This window comes from Plecotus auritus (assembly GCF_963455305.1).
Source record: "Plecotus auritus genome assembly, chromosome: 7".
In the NCBI taxonomy this organism is placed as follows: Eukaryota; Metazoa; Chordata; class Mammalia; order Chiroptera; family Vespertilionidae; genus Plecotus; species Plecotus auritus.
The window spans coordinates 1276229-1291644 of record NC_137774.1 but is presented as its reverse complement, the minus strand read 5'-3'; the positions used below and the strand labels follow the sequence as shown (position 1 = coordinate 1291644).

Below are 15416 nucleotides of genomic sequence, written 5' to 3'. Positions count from 1 at the left end.
CCCCCACGCGGCCGCCAGCGCCCTGGGGGGGCAGCTGCAGTCCTACAGCGACGCCTGCGAAGCTCTGTCCCTCGTGGAAGTCACGCTGGGCTTTCTGAGCACCGCGGGCGAGACCCGGACATGGACCTGAACGTGTACCTGCAGGACAAACTGCGCATGGGCGACCAGACCGAGCAGGTGGCCAAGGTGGGTGTGAGCACACGGGGCGGGGGGGGGTGTTGAGCACACGGGGCAGGGGGGTGGGGGTGTGAGCACACGGGGCAGGGGGGGGTGTGAGCACACGGGGCAGGTGGGGGGGGTGAGCACACGGGGCAGGGGGGTGGGGGTGTGTGAGCACACGGGGCAGGGGGGTGGGGGGTGTGAGCACACGGGGCAGGGGGTGGGGGTGTGAGCACACGGGGCAGGGGTGGTGGGGGTGTGAGCACACGGGGCAGGGGGGGGTGTGAGCACACGGGGGCAGGTGGGGGGGGTGTGAGCACACGGAGGGGGGGGGGGTGTGAGCACACGGAGGGGTGGGCGGGTGAGCGGAAAGGCGGGACTGGGCGCTGGAGCCGGTGGGGTGGCGGAGGGAGCGGACGGGCTCAGGCAGGATCTCAGTGCCGCGTCCCCGACCCCCTCCCCCAGGCCCTGCACCTGCACCCGTGTCGGCTCCGCCACGTCATCGCGCTCTGGCAGCTCCTCTCCGCTCACAAGTCTGAGCAGCTGCTGCGCCTGCGGAAAGTAAGTCCGTCTCCTGGCCCCACGGCTCCCTCCCCCCTCACCTCCTCCCTCCTCCCCTCCCCCTCCTCCCCTCCCCTCCCCTCCCTCCCCTCTCCCCTTCCCCCTCCCTCCCCTTCCTCCTCCCTCACCCCTCCCTCCTCCCTCCCCTCCCTCCTCCCTTCCTCCTCCCTCCCCTCCCTCCTCCCTCCCTCCCTCCCCTCCCTCCTCCCTCCCCTCCTCCCCTCTCCCCTTCCTCCTCCCTCCCCTTCCTCCTCCCTACCCTTCCTCCTCCCTCCCCTTCCTCCTCCCTCCCCTCCCTCCTCCCTTTCCTCCTCCCTCCCCTCCCTCCTCCCTCCTCCCTCCCCTCCCTCCTCCCTCCCCTCCCTCCCCTCTCCCCCTTCCTCCTCCCTCCCCTCCCTCCCCTTCCTCCTCCCTCCCTCTTCCCCCCCTCCCTCCCCGGCCTCCCTGAGCGTCCTTGGCTGCAGGAGCCCTTCAGGGAGATCAGCGCCAAATACCGGGAGGCGCTCAGCCCGGGAAGTGCCAAGCAGCTGGCGCGCCGTTCCTGAACCGGAGCTCCCTGGACGTCTTCCTCCTGGAGCTCCACGAGATGATCCTCCTGAAACTGAAGCACCCCCAAACCGAGGCCGACTTCAGGGCCGACTGGAGGTAGGGCTGGCGCCTGCCTGCGGCGGGTGCTGTCTCACCTGCTTCCCTGCGGCGCCGAGGCCGGCTGGGGGGTCCGTCTCCAGTGCAGGGCCTGGGGGTCCGGCCCCCGGGCGGGCGGAGAAGGCGGCGAAGTCCCTTGGTCTGGCCCTGCCCGGCGTTGGGGTGAGGTGATGAAGCGTTGTTGAAGCGGCTGATCCTGCAGGGCCCGCGGTGATGGCACCCATGGCCCCCTGGCCCCGGGGCGGGGGCTCCCACCTGCGCCGCGGGGTCTTTCCCGAGTTACCGCAGGCCGTTCCCCGCGTAGCCGGTGGGTTACGTCGGCGCTTCCTGCACTGTCTCTCGGCTGCCTGCTGTTCCACTTCCTTCTGCGTCACTGGCGGATTCGTTTTTAAAATCTGTCTGTATTGTTGCAAGCATGACAGATGTCCCCCCTTTCCCCCAGGGGCCCCCTTTAGCCCCCCCCCCCCCGCCCCCCCCTTTAACTTTCATAGGAAAAGCCACACCGCGGATAGTGGGGGAGCACACACACTGACATCCCGGCTGTCACACTCACCGGCGGCCACACCCACTCCCTTCCCATCCCCCGCGAGGCTGTGGGCCAGCACCTGTGGGCCCTCTGAATTACCTCTTGATACCCGTGATTCTTTGGGGGGTGGGGTGGGGGCTGTTGATCTTGCAATCGTAAACGATTAGCATCGGCCTTTTACCCCTCGGGTCACAGAGGCGGTGCTCGGGTTAATTTCTGGGGAAGCTGACGTGTCCCTGTGGGGCCCTCTGGGGACATGGAGCGCCGGGACCTCCCTTACCCGCGGGCCGTAGGACAGCCCACCCACAGGGTCTCCTCCCTGTGCGCCCAGGGCGCCGTGCTGTGCGTTGCGCTGTAGCTGGTTTGTTTGCCGGGTGGTGTGAGGTAGGGATCTGGCTTCGCTGGTTTTCCAAACGGAAGTCACCTCCCGGTCCCCTCGCCTGCCTGGGGCCGGGCCGCCATTTCCCGTTACGTGTGTGGATAGACCTGTGCGCGTTTGTATCTTTGGGTTTTTAAAAAATTCTCACCTGAGGGTATTTATTGATTTTTGTTTTTTTGGTTTTTTTTAGAGAGAGAGAGGGAGCGAGAGGGAGGGAGAGGGAGGGAGGGAGATGAGAGAGAAACACCCATCGGTTGCCTCTCGGCACACCCCAGTCGGGGATCGAGCCCAAGCCTGGGTATGTGCCCTGACCGGGGATCGAACCCAAGACCTTCCTGTGCCCGGGACGACGCTCCGACCCACTGAGCACACTGCCAGGGCCCTGTCGGATTTCTTACCACGTCCGTGCCCCCTGGACTCAGTGCAGGGACAGGAGCCCGCCCCTGGGGCCCCACGATGCTTATTCACACGACGCAGGCTCTGCTTTCTGTACGGCAGGCCACGTCACACGCGTGGGAGGCGGCACACGAGAACCTCAGGCCGGGCTCCTGTCCCCACAGACCCACTCACTGAGGGTGGCCTGTGTCTGGCCCCCGTGTTCCTGGTTACAGGAGCGCTGGTTCTGCCAATGGCCAGGTGGGGTCTGTGGAGGGAGGGTACCGTGGATGGAGGGGACCGCGGATGGAGGGGTCCGTGGATGGAGCGGATGGAGGGGTCCGCGGATGGAGGGGACCATGGATGGAGGGGATGGAGGGGTCCGCGGATGGAGGGGTCCATGGATGGAGGGGTCCGCAGATGGAGGGGATGGAGGGGTCCGCGGATGGAGGGGATGGAGGGGGTCCGCGGATGGAGGGGATGGAGGGGTCCGCGGATGGAGGGGATGGAGGGGTCCGCGGATGGAGGGGATGGAGGGGACCGCGGATGGAGGGGACCGCGGATGGAGGGGACCGCGGATGGAGGGGACCGCGGATGGAGCGGATGGAGGGGTCCGCGGATGGAGGGGACCATGGATGGAGAGGTCCGCGGATGGAGGGGACCGTGGATGGAGGGGACCGTGGATGGAGGGGTCCGCGGATGGAGGGGATGGAGGGGTCTGCAGATGGAGGGGACCGAGGATGGAGGGGACCGTAGATGGAGGGGACCGTGAGTGGAGGGGACCGTGGATGGAGGGGATGGAGGGGTCCGCGGATGGAGGGGATGGAGGGGACCGCGGATGGAGGGGACCGCGGATGGAGGGGACCGCGGATGGAGGGGACCGCGGATGGAGCGGATGGAGGGGTCCGCGGATGGAGGGGACCATGGATGGAGAGGTCCGCGGATGGAGGGGACCGTGGATGGAGGGGACCGTGGATGGAGGGGTCCGCAGATGGAGGGGATGGAGGGGTCCGCAGATGGAGGGGACCGAGGATGGAGGGGACCGAGGATGGAGGGGACCGTGAGTGGAGGGGACCGTGGGTGGAGGGGACCGTGGATAGAGGGGACCGTGGATGGAGGGGTCCGTGGATGGAGGGGATGGAGGGGACCGCGGATGGAGGGGACCGTGGATGGAGGGGTCCGTGGATGGAGGGGACCGTGGATGGAGGGGACCGTGGATGGAGGGGTCCGTGGATGGAGGGGACTGTGGATGGAGGGGTCCACGTCCGGCCGGGAGGGGACCGTGGATGGAGGGGACCGTGGATGGAGGGGACCGTGGATGGAGGGGTCCGCGGATGGAGGGGTCCGCGGACAGCCGGGAGGGGGTCTGAGGTCGTCTAGAATCTGTTTTAAGTGCCGCCCTGTCCCTTGGTCTTCCAGCCTGAGAGACACTCTAGTCAGTTACATGGAGACGAAAGAAGGTGACATCCCCCCCGAGATGGAGGGTCAGTTCCCGGAGGAGATACTGCTCTGCCACTGTGTGTCTGCGTGGAAAACGGCGGCCTTGCTGAAGCGGGCGCGGCAGGCGAGATAGAGCCGCTCCCCCCACTGGGGTGCTCCCCCCACAGAGCTGCTCCCCCATAGAGCTGCTCCCCCACAGAGCCGCTCCCCCCACAGAGCTGCTCCCCCATAGAGCTGCTCCCCCATAGAGCTGCTCCCCCACAGAGCCGCTCCCCCCACAGAGCCGCTCCCCCCACTGGGGTGCTCCCCCACAGAGCCGCTCCCCCACAGAGCCGCTCCCCCACAGAGCCGCTCCCCCCACAGAGCTGCTCCCCCATAGAGCTGCTCCCCCACAGAGCCGCTCCCCCCACAGAGCTGCTCCCCCACAGAGCTGCTCCCCCACAGAGCCGCTCCCCCACAGAGCCGCTCCCCCCACTGGGATGCTCCCCCCACAGAGCCGCTCCCCCACAGAGCCGCTCCCCCACAGAGCCGCTCCCCCACAGAGCCGCTCCCCCCACAGAGCCGCTCCCCCCACAGAGCCGCTCCCCCCACAGAGCCGCTCCCCCACAGAGCCGCTCCCCCCACAGAGCCGCTCCCCCACAGAGCTGCTCCCCCACAGAGCTGCTCCCCCACAGAGCTGCTCCCCCACAGAGCTGCTCCCCCGACAGAGCCGCTCCCCCCACAGAGCCGCTCCCCCACAGAGCTGCTCCCCCACAGAGCTGCTCCCCCACAGAGCTGCTCCCCCGACAGAGCCGCTCCCCCCACAGAGCTGCTCCCCCACAGAGCTGCTCCCCCACAGAGCCGCTCCCCCACAGAGCCGCTCCCCCCACAGAGCTGCTCCCCCACAGAGCCGCTCCCCCACAGAGCTGCTCCCCCACAGAGCCGCTCCCCCACAGAGCCGCTCCCCCACAGAGCCGCTCCCTCCGGCTGGGACTGCAGCCTTGGGGCCAGCGTGTGCTCCGCGCTCTCCGGGTGGTGACACGGGTCCGGGAGGTGGAAGCCAACCAGGCCCAGCGCTCACGTCCAGGGGAGCGGACGGGAACCGTCGTCTCGGGCCTCCAGCCCCCCTTCCCAGGCCACGTGGTCGGGGCAGGCAGGACACAGCTTTGCCTTTTGTTTCTTGTGATGTGCTCTGCCCTCACGGAGGAGTCGTAGTCGGCGTCCTCCTCCCCTCCCTCCCCTCCCTGCGCGCTCCCGGGGCGTCCTGGGGGTCACGGACCTTAGAGCTCAACCAACAGGACCTGGCACGGCCCGGCCTGACCACCCCCAGGTCGGAGCCCTGGACTCGGCGCCCGCACTCTCAGGGGCTCCGTCTCCTCATCCGTCAAAGGAAGGAGCCGGACCGGGGCTTTTGAAAGCGGCAATGAACGGGCGTCGGTGCCGACGTGGGTCCGGGCGCAGCACTGCCTGGCACCACTGAGGGAGCACGGCCTGGCATTCTGCCCGGTCAGTGGGATCCCCGTGTGACCTCCAGGTCCCTGCGGTCTCAGCTGAGGCGTAAACAGACTCAGGAAGGACACGGGACCGTGAAGTTTCCAGAAAAGAGCGCCGAGGACTCTGGTCCCAGCCCTGCCCTCGTCCTGCCATAACTGGAAGTGAGCTGCCAGGGGCCTCGGGACTAGTTCCCACGCCTGGGGGTCCCGGCGGCCACGGCCACGGCCACACAGCCGTGGACAACTCAGGGAAAGGCCCTCCGTGCACATTCCAAGTGAGCGAGGGACACCAGCTCGAGGTGGGCCGTGGGCATGGAGCCACCCAGCGAGAGCCGGCTCCGCCCTCGGCCCACCCCGGCTGCAGGTGCCCCGCGGGGCCGCTCTCCGTGGTGCTTGGGGAGCGGGCAGTGGCCAAGCCGCCCCCCTTCGCCTGAGGTGCCGGCCGCCTGCACTCGGATCCTGCAAAGGCACCCCCTGCCGTCCGCACCCTGGGGGGCACTTCTATCAGGGAAGGGGGTTCCTTGCACCAGGAACGCCTGGATCCCTCAGGGCTGCGGTGCCGGAGGCCCTTCCTCCTTTGGGGGGTTGGGGGAGGGACTGTTCCCCCACTTTTATGAAGGTGTTTTATTAAGATTTTTCTACGCTGTGCTTTCAAAGCCTTAACTGCCATCTTATTTGCCTCCAAATACACTGGCCCAGCACACAAATGCAAGTTTTGTTACAGCGGTTACACCTGTTCAATAAACTTGGGTTTTGATCAAGCCAGAGAGTCCTCTCCGAGGGGCGGGCCCTGCCTGTGGCCCAGCGCCCTCCACGCGCTGTAGAGCTGCCCATCCCGTGGGAAACGGGGCCCTGGTTCAGAGCACGAGGGTGAACTCCTCCTCCGGGCAGGAGGACGGCAGGGTCTCCCAGCCTCGGAGTGGAAGGCTGCTCCCGAAGGTGCCCTCCATCCCTGGCCTGGGCAGGAGTCTGGCTCCCAAAGGACTGTGCCCTCCCCTGGGAACTTCCCCACAGTCGCTGGGACTGAGGCCAAGGCGCCTGGGGAATGGCAGGTGCCCCGCGATGGGGTTCGGGGCAAGTGGGAAACAGCAGAGGTGGGGCGGCGCTGCGGCCCCTCCCTGTGCGGGAGGGCGGGCTGGAGCAGCCTGGGCACCAGGAGACGCAGGGCCCAGGATGTCTGAGCAGCGGGTGGGTTCGGGCCCCGGCCGGTGGCTCAGTGGTTAGAACCTCCCGCCGGGACTCAAGGGCTCCACCCTGGGAGGCGCTTGTGGGCGGCAACCAATCCATGTCTCTCTCCCCGTCCCACTCTTTCTAACAAATCAATGGGGGAAAGAGCCACCGCTGAGGATTAACAAAACACAAAAGCTAGGGCCTCTTCACCGCTCCTGGCCCGGCCCAGACCCCCTGCTCCTTGTGCAAATGAATGGCTAAGCTTCCTGCTCCGTCCCTGGCGGCGGCTCGGTGTACACGTGAGAACGCGGCCAGCGCGGGTTTCTCCGGTGCCTGTGGGTCAGTGTGCCCTTCCCGCCTGGGCCCCGAGCCCCGCGGCCTCCTCCCTCCGCGGGCAGCGCGCACCAACCCGCCCTGGTCCACGGGAGGGCGGTGCGGGAGGCGAGGCCCGTGGCCCGTGCGACCTCCAGCCACCAGGCGGCGCCGTCCGCTGAGCCCCGCCCCAGGCGGCCCCACCAAGCGCCTCCTGGAAAACCGGAAATGACGCAAGCGGGAGGCGTGTCGGGGCAGTGCCATGGCCCAGGAAGCTGTTGGGCGGCCGCCCGAGGAAACCCTGTCGCTCTGGAAACGGTAATGAAGCCGGGAAACGAGCAAGACCTTGGGGCTGAAGCGATCCGCCCCCCGCGGCCCCGCCGACCTCGGACTCCCCGGCTTTGGGGCGGCGGGGTCACCGACCCTCCTCGGGAGCGGGGACCCAAGGGCCTTCGGGAGCTGTAGTGGGCGGGGTGGCGGCGCTCTTTCCTGCGCGCGTCCAGGTCCCGGGGAGGGGGCGGGGCAGGTGGAGGGGCGGGGCGGCCGGAGGGGGCGGGGCGGCCGGAGGGGGCGGGGCGGCCGGAGGGGGCGGGGCGGCCGGAGGGGGCGGGGCGGCTGGAGGGGCGGGGCCCGACTGCCGGCTGCATGCATGTCTGCTCTCAGGGAGCAAGACCAGCTGAAGGCCCGCGTCGTGGACCAGGACACCGAGGCGTGGCAGCGGGACCCCGCCTTCGCGGGGCTGCAGAGGGTCGGGGGCGTGGACGTGTCCTTCGTGAAGGGCGACAGTGTCAGAGCCTGCGCCTCTCTCGTGGTGCTCAGCTACCCTGAGCTGGAGGTAACGGGGTGGGGCTGGGGTAGGTGGTGCCCTGGTCAGAGAGGTGGGGCTCCCGGACAGGAAACGCGGTGTTTTGTAGGGTTCCATTAATAGGTTGGGGAGTCTGCAACGAAAACGAGGAGACACCTTAGACTCCCCATCTCAGTGACCCGCAGGGACACATCCCACGTTGCCCGAGCTGGAAATCTGTCTTCCCAGACCACTTCCCTCCCGTCTCAGATTAGCTCCATTTAAAAAAAAATATTTTTGTTGATTTCAGAGAGCAAGGGAGAGGGAGAGATCGAAACATCAGTGATGAGAATCATTGATTGGCCGCCTCCTGTACGCCCCAACTATTGAGATCAAGCCCGCAACTCGGGCATGCGCCCTGACCGGGAATCGAACCGTGACCTCCTGGTTCATAGGTTGGCGCTCAACTGCTGAGCCACGCCGGCCGGGCCACTAGCTCCATTTTCAGCATTTTTTTTCTGCATCCTAAATGTTGCTGCCGTCTGTCCCCTGTGTGCATCCCCGCTGCCCCTCCCCGGCTGTGCCGCGGCCACCCCTCCTGCAGGTGACAGGCGGGGTCTTCGCTGGGTCCGTGCTGCCAGCAGAGCTGTTTCCTAAAAAGCAAATGTGGTCGCGCCACCACCTAGTCCACGTAAGACCCTTCCTGTGCCTTCGTGGCAAAATCCACACTTGCTGACACGGTGCAAAGGCCTCTCACTGGTCTGACTCCTGCTTAAGGAAGGCTGTGGGTCAGCTCTCAGCCACTCCCCACCCCACCCTCCCCTCCGAGGACTTTGGATCCCGCGGGCAGGCCACGCTGCCCCTGCTGCCTGCCCTTGGAACATTCTACCCATCTCTGAGGTTCTCCAGTGACGCCCCCTCGTCCCACAAGACCAAGAGTTGCTCCCAGCACCCTCTCTTTTCTCTCTCACACTGGAATGGGATTGGCCTGTCTCCCCTACCGTGTGGTCCCGTCCCCCCGCCGTGGCCTGGGCCCCGAGCTCCCGGCCTGGTGCAGAGAAGACGGAGTAGCTGCGCGAAGGAGGGAATGAGCCGTGTGCCAGGGTGTCTGCGGGCACCAGCTCAGGGAGCCCCGGCCGAGGAAGAGCTTGGGGAGGGACCTTGCCGTGGGGCTTTAGCTCCCCTCCCCGCTCCTGTGCCTCCCCCAGGCCGCGTCCTCCCGCCTCGGGCCTTTGCACTTGACTTGGGAGGCCCCTCACTCACAATCCAGCAGAAGGGTGCCCGCACCTGCTCCGTGCTGAGGGTGGGGAGCGACCACGGCCTGCCCTCAGAGGCCCTGCTCAGGGTGGAGGATGGCGCTGGGGGAAGGGCACGGGCTGCCTGGCTTCCTACCTGGCTCTGCCCCGCCCACTGCACCCCAGGCCTCCGCCCCCGTTTTCCTCCTGTGGACGCAGAGCATCTGCACCGCTCTGAGCTGAGCTGAGGCCCTGCGCCGGGAGCCGCCATAGACGCGTCGGCCCTAGGGATTCTGGCTTCCCCAGACCCAGGTCCCATGTGCCCCGGGCCCGTGCCTGCCCCTCGCTGCCCTTACCCCACCTCTGCCCCGGCCTCCGTCTCGGGCGATGCTGGGCCGCTGTCCTCACGGTGATGGGTTACGGGCCCCACCTACGTGCTGTCTCCCACTGACCGAGGCACTCGGTGTGGGGGGGTCTCATCCATGTCCTCTCGTCACCCCAGCACGTGCACAGGGCCTGCTGCTGCATGAGGTCAGCGGCGTGGGCTCAGGCTGGCCAAGGGTCTTGGGAAAGTCTGGCCCAGGGGCCCCCAATGCGGGCGAGATCTGCAGCCTCCGTGGGCAAACCCACAGGCCGAGTGGGGCCGTGGTTGCCGAGGGCTAGGGGGTGGGGCGGAGGGGCAGTGACGGCTGACCGGTGCAGGGGTCATCCGAGGTCTGGAGTCCGTGCACGCCCTCGGGCCCAAGGTGCAGGGTCCCTGTGCCGTGAGCAGGCCCCGCACCGTGCGACCAGGTGTGATGGGCTCTGTTCCGAAGAGCCAGGAGGGGCGCTGTCCATCCGGGAGCCCTGAGGCCGGCCCTGCCCTAGACCCTGTCCCCACTCCTCTCACCTGACGTCTCCAGCACTTCCTGTGGGACCTGCCCTTGTCCCCTGAGCCTCCCCACATCTGGCCTAGGCTCTGACTCACAGGAGCAGCAGGTCGACTCCCCAGCCCCATCGGCAGGGCGCTCACCTGTCCTTTCTCATGCTCTCCCCCCAGACAGTGAGCAGGGAGGGGCCCGGGAGCCGGAGGGGAGCTGCCGAGGAGGGGATCCACGGATGAAGGCAGGGCCGTGTCCCGTCCCCCTCCCGCCCCTGCCCCCCCACCCCCGGCGGCCTGACCTGGCTCCTGGCACAGGTGCTGTATGAGGACAGCCGCCTGGTCCACCTGACGGCCCCCTACCTGCCGGGCTTCCTGGCCTTCCGAGAGGTGCCCTTCCTGGTGGACGCGGTGCGGCGGCTGCGGGAGAAGGCGCCCAGCCTCGTGCCCCAGGCAGGTTCCTCCGCGGGCCTCTGCTGCTGCGGGGCGGCCGGGGGCTCCCTGGAGGAGGCGCCCTCTCCCTGAGGGCGGGGAGGGGACCTTCTCAGAACCTGGGCGCAGTGGTGGCCCAGCCTCTGCTCCAGCCCACCCGGCCTCGCGGGCAGCACCACTGACCGCGCCTTCTCTCTGGCTCTTCCAGGTCCTCCTGGTGGATGGAAATGGGGTGCTTCACCCCCGAGGTGATCCTGCCCCCGAGAGGTGGCGGGGAGGGCTGGGGGCTGGCTCAGGGCGCCTGCGTCCACCCCAGCTGGGCGCTGACAACTCCTTCCTGTCTCGTTGGGACCCACCAGTAAAGACCCTTCTTTTCACCCCCATCCCGCCTGCCCCACGGCCATCGGGAGCCGCGGCCCGAGCTCAGTCGCCTGTCCCACTGGTGGCCACCGGCAGCCTGACGTCCTGGCCCTGAACCCGACAGGGACAGACAGCGTGTGTCCCCCAGACGCTGGGACTTGGCCCCGGGGAGAGCGGAGGGGCCGGGCTGCTTCACCCTCAGATAGGAAGTGGGGGAGTCGGGCAGCAGAGGGGCTAAAGGGGGAACACGCACCACCGTGGAGGCCGGTGCGGGACCCTCAGGCCTGCCTGGCGGGGACACCAAGCACAGCAATCGGGCCCCCTGGCAAGAGCCCCCGAGTGCCAGGGGAATTGGGGGGCAGAGACCCAGAGGCTGACGGTGGCCACAAGGGGAGGAAGCGGGGAGGTGCTGGGAGCGCCGAGTGGGCTCCTAAGTGCTGGAGGGGGCGCTGGGCAGGGGCCACGGCTCAGCTGGGGCTTGGAGTCCTGTCCCTCAGCCCGAGGCGGGCTCTGTCCGCTCGGCAGACTTGGGGAGGCTCTGGTGCGTCCCGAGGCCCCTGCCGCCCCTGCCCCGCTTGGCTCATTGTCCCCCCCCCCCCCCAGGCTTCGGGGTGGCCTGCCACCTGGGCGTCCTCACAGACCTGCCCTGCGTTGGGGTGGCCAAGAAGCTGCTGCAGGTGGACGGGCTGGAGAATGACGCCCTGCACAGGGACCAGGTGCGACCCCCCCCCCCCGCCCCCGCCCCGGGCAGCCAGCCTATTGCCGCTCGCCCCTCCTGGGTCCCTGGCCGAGGCTCAGGAGGACCCGCTGTGCACCCCGAGCTCCCTGTGGGTGCTGGAACCTCACAGCCCCCTCTCCCAGCCCCCCTGCCCCTGAGAGGCCCATGTGGGGTGGGGCCCCTGGCTCTTGGGCCGGGACACAGAGCCCGCACAGTGCCCTGCCCGCTCCCCTCCCGGCCTCTCCTTGCTCTGCCCTGCGCAGCACCAGGAAGGGGGGCGGGGCCTCCCGAGACAGTGGGTGGCACTGGCTCTCCCTCTGGGAAGCAGCTGGTGGACGACGGCACGTGTCTCGCTCGGGGCGGCCCTGCGTCTGCGTGGGGCCGTGGGCAGGGACCCCGCCTTCCCACTCCGCTGCCCCCAGAAACGTCCCTTGGGTTGAAGCAAATGTGCCCAGGTTCCTAGCAGGAGCGAGCGCGCAGGAAGCGAGGGCCGGGGGCGTGGGGGGGGGGGCAGGAGCAGCCTCACCCGCTGTGTCCTGGGCAGGCTGCCCCCCCCCCCCGGGCCTTTGCCCTAAACCCCCCGAGAACCCGGAGGAAAGAGCTGTGCTCCGAGGGCCTCGCCTGGGTGCACGTGCTGAGGGCTCTCGGGGTGCTCCGGGCCCTCCGCGCCCGCCGCTCCGGCTGTGAAAGGCTCACGCGTGTCCTGTTCCCCAGATACGCCTCCTGCGCGCCGGCGGGGACTCGTTTCCTCTGATGGGCGGCTCCGGGGCCGTCCTGGGCAGGGTGAGTGCTCCGCCGGCAGGCCCGTCACCAGGGGCAGCGGGGCCCCAGGTCAGCACCCACAGACCTGCATGCGCACACCCCACTCCCACCTCTCCCCCCAGGTCCCTCCTGCACCCGGGACAGGCTCAGCCCTCCAGCCACAGGGCCTGCCCCAGGCCCTGACCCCTTCCCGCCCCAGGCCCTGACCCCTTCCCGCCCCAGGCCCTGACCCCTTCCCGCCCCAGCACCTGCCCTGACTCCTTCCCGCCCCGGGCCCTGACCCCTTCCCACCTCCGGCCCTGACCCCTCCCTGCCCCGGGCCCTGACCCCTCCCCGCCCCGGCCCTGACCCCTCCCCGCCCCGGCGCCCTGACCCCTTCCCGCCCCAGCGCCCTGACCCCTTCCCGCCCCAGGCCCTGCGGAGCCACGACCGCAGCTCCAAGCCCCTCTACGTCTCCGTGGGCCACAAGATGAGCCTGGAGGCGGCTGTGCGCCTGACCCGCAGCTGCTGCCGGTTCCGGGTCCCAGAGCCCGTGCGCCAGGTGGGTGGGCGGCTCAGCCAGGGCCTGGCTCTGCCTCTGGCCCCCGGGGCCCTGTCTCCCGCTGCCCTGCCGGGGGCCACCACCCCTTCTCGGGTCCTGGGGCCTCCCTGGCTGCAGCGTGCGGAGCGGCCTCCAGGTGGCAGCACAGCCCGCACGGCGTGGGCTCAGCCCCTGCTGAGGGCCTCGGCCTCCGTGGCTGCTGAGCGCGCTCCTGGGTGCCCGCACTCTTCCCACCCGGGTGCCCGCTGGTGGGTGCTCAGGCTGCGACGTGGCCCTGGCTCTGGGGGCCTGTCCTGCGTCCCACCCCTGTGTGGCCGGAACTACTCCCGGCCGCAGAGCTGCCCCTGGTGCTGGTGCCCGCAGGGTCAGCGGCCGTCCTGCGGGGCGGCCTGTAAAGACGGGTGGCCCAGCCCTGGGGAGCCCGCAGCCCCGTCACTGCCACCAGCGGGTGAGCTGTCCAGCGACTCTGCTGCCCCTTGGTCCATGTCTCTGGGTCCCTGCCGTCAGCACTGCCCTCCCACTGCTTCCTGGGAGGGCGTTGGCGCTGCTCCTCGCCAGGGTGCCCGCCTGCCCGCTCCCGCTGGAGCAGAGGCCTGGGGGCGGGTAGCCGTGGGCCCCGTCGGACGTGGCGCGAAGGCCAGGCCCCTGGGCTGGAGTCAGCACGTGGCAGACCCTGCAGCCAGGTCTGGGGGCCACGGCCCCTGGCCACTTGGGGGCTTGTGGATGTTTCTGCACCGCCCTGGGGACGGGGCGCTGGCTGACATGGGCGGGAGGGGCGCCAGGCTGGGCCCTCGGGGAAGGGTTTTCGGCAGGGACCTCGGCTCAGGCCGCACCACCCAAGGGTGCTGTCTGCCGCGAAACCAGGGGAGCCGCGTGGCTGCAGCTGAAATGTGGGGGACCTGGATCCCCACCTTAGGCCTCGGGACCTGCCATCCTCCTGTCACCTGCCCCCCAGGCTTTCTCGGGGGGAGCAGGTGGCGGGAGAGCTTGCTCAGAGGCCAGCTGGGGACCCAGTGCCTCACGCACCACCCTCTCCTCAGGCCGACATCCGCTCCCGAGACTACATTCACAGGACGCTGGGCGGCCCCCAGCCCTCCGCCCCCGGGCAGGAGAGGTGAGCACAGGAGGCTGGCAGCCGTCAGGGGTCCTCAGCTGGGGTGCAGGGTCCCTGAAGGGACAGGAGAGGAGCCAGCAGGATGCTGGGGGCCTGGTGGAGGCGTGGCCAGAAACCCCCAAAGCCACGGCCCACCTCCCACCAGGTCTGCCTGCCCGCCGTGGGCACCTGCCTGGGAGGCGCAGGGTGTGGGGTGCAGACCGCGGGCTTCCGTCCTGGCTGCCCCGCCGGCGTCCTTTCCGCTCTGGGCCTGGGCTCCTCCTCCTCCGCGGCAGGCGCAGGGCCGCTGTCCTGCTGGGTCTCGTGGGGGAGCCTCTGTCCCCACAGGCAGGGCAGGAAGCAGGCACGGGGCTCTCAGGCTGCTCTCCGGCTCCATCTGGGCGGCCCCGCCCGAGTCCCCGGCAGGCGCTCCCCTGTGCTCCTCCCCTGAGCGGGCCTGGGCCTGGCGGCGCTCCCGAGGCAGGCCGGCCATCTGGGTGGAGGGTCCAGGGCAAGGGCAGCCTGCAGGGGCCCCTGGTAGCGAGGGGCCCTCAGGCACGGGGTTTGATGCTGCCCCTTCATGTCATCACCAGGAAGGCTCAGAGGCCTAAGGCGCGGCCCAGAGGAGGCCCCGAAGATCCCTCGGGCGAGGGCAGGACCTCCGAGGCCCACAGCCCAGGCCCCAGGACACACCCGGGAGCCCCAGACCCCGGCGCCCAGGAGCGGTAGGACCAGGGCTGGGCGCGGAGCCAGCCGGATGCCCTGCAGAGAGCCGCCCGCCCGGCCTCTGGCCTCGGAGCAGTCACTGGCCCGGGCGCCTCTGTAGGGCGGGACCGGCCCAGCAGCTGGCGGTGCACTTGGACTCAGACACGGGCCGCGAGCGCCCTGCCCCGTGGCTGCGCTGTCCCCGTTCCCCGTCCGCGGTCACGTCGTGAGGCCTGGGACAGCCGGGCGAGGCCCACAGAGACCTCAGCACAGACCCCAGACCATGCCCGGTGGCTTTCCCAGGGGTCACGGGAGGGGTTGCTTTTTCCTAAAAGTGCCCACGTGGGTCTGGCCAGTGTTGCTCAGTGGTTGAGCATCGACCTATGAACCAGGAGGTTACAGTTTGATTCCTGGTCAGGGCACAGGCCCAGGTTGTGGGCTCGATTCCCAGTGGGTGGCGTGTAGGAGGCAGCCGATCCATGATTCTCTCATCATGGATGTTTCTCTCTCCCTCCCTTCCTCTCTGTAAAAAATCAATAAAATATATTTTTTTAAAAAATAAAAAAGAACTGTCTTCTGTTTCGTTGTGGGTGTAAGAGCCCTTTACGGTGGGCCCAGGCCCCGGCGGCCACTTCACCCAGCGCTGCTCCACGCTGAGTGGGTTGTCTGTGGTTCCCGACGGTGTCCTCCGCCCGTGGCCTTTCTAAACGACGTGGAAGGCGCCTCGCTGTCCCCGGGGAGGCTGGGCTGGGGCGGTCGTGGCTCGTGGTCGGCGTGGACAGCCCGGGCTGGTGCGTGGGGCCGTGCGGGGCCCTCCCCCGGCTGGAAGCGCAAGGACGGTGCTGCCGCGGGAAGGCGAGGGGGGCCTCCCGGTGACCCAGTGCGTGG

General features: G+C 69.0%; 2 protein-coding genes across 5 annotated transcripts in view; both read left to right on the top strand.

Annotated features, from left to right (window-relative positions):
- RNF213 (ring finger protein 213) overlaps positions 1-4218 on the top strand; it is a gene marked incomplete at its 3' end in the record, with an annotated part of 87659 nt that extends 83441 nt beyond the window's left edge. The window contains 6 exon segments of the mRNA XM_080680866.1: positions 19-107; positions 110-186; positions 625-720; positions 1185-1250; positions 1253-1365; positions 4065-4218. Coding sequence (XP_080536992.1) covers positions 19-107; positions 110-186; positions 625-720; positions 1185-1250; positions 1253-1365; positions 4065-4218 — 595 coding nt within the window.
- A 3057-nt stretch (positions 4219-7275) lies between these two features.
- On the top strand, positions 7276-15081 carry ENDOV (endonuclease V). Of its 4 annotated transcripts, XM_080678139.1 has the most exons (10): positions 7279-7357; positions 7703-7874; positions 8428-8514; positions 10236-10370; positions 10558-10597; positions 11313-11425; positions 12142-12210; positions 12602-12730; positions 13771-13844; positions 14417-15081. In XM_080678139.1, the coding sequence occupies exons 1-10, from the start codon at positions 7302-7304 to the stop codon at positions 14550-14552; spliced, it is 1011 nt and encodes a 336-aa protein (XP_080534265.1). In that variant the 5' UTR covers positions 7279-7301; the 3' UTR covers positions 14553-15081. The 4 variants fall into 4 exon arrangements, with proteins under 4 accessions (XP_080534266.1, XP_080534265.1, XP_080534268.1 ...); XM_080678140.1 differs by lacking the exon at positions 8428-8514 and having other exon boundaries at positions 7276-7357; XM_080678141.1 differs by lacking the exon at positions 12602-12730 and having other exon boundaries at positions 7292-7357.
- Positions 15082-15416: the final 335 nt, after the last annotated feature.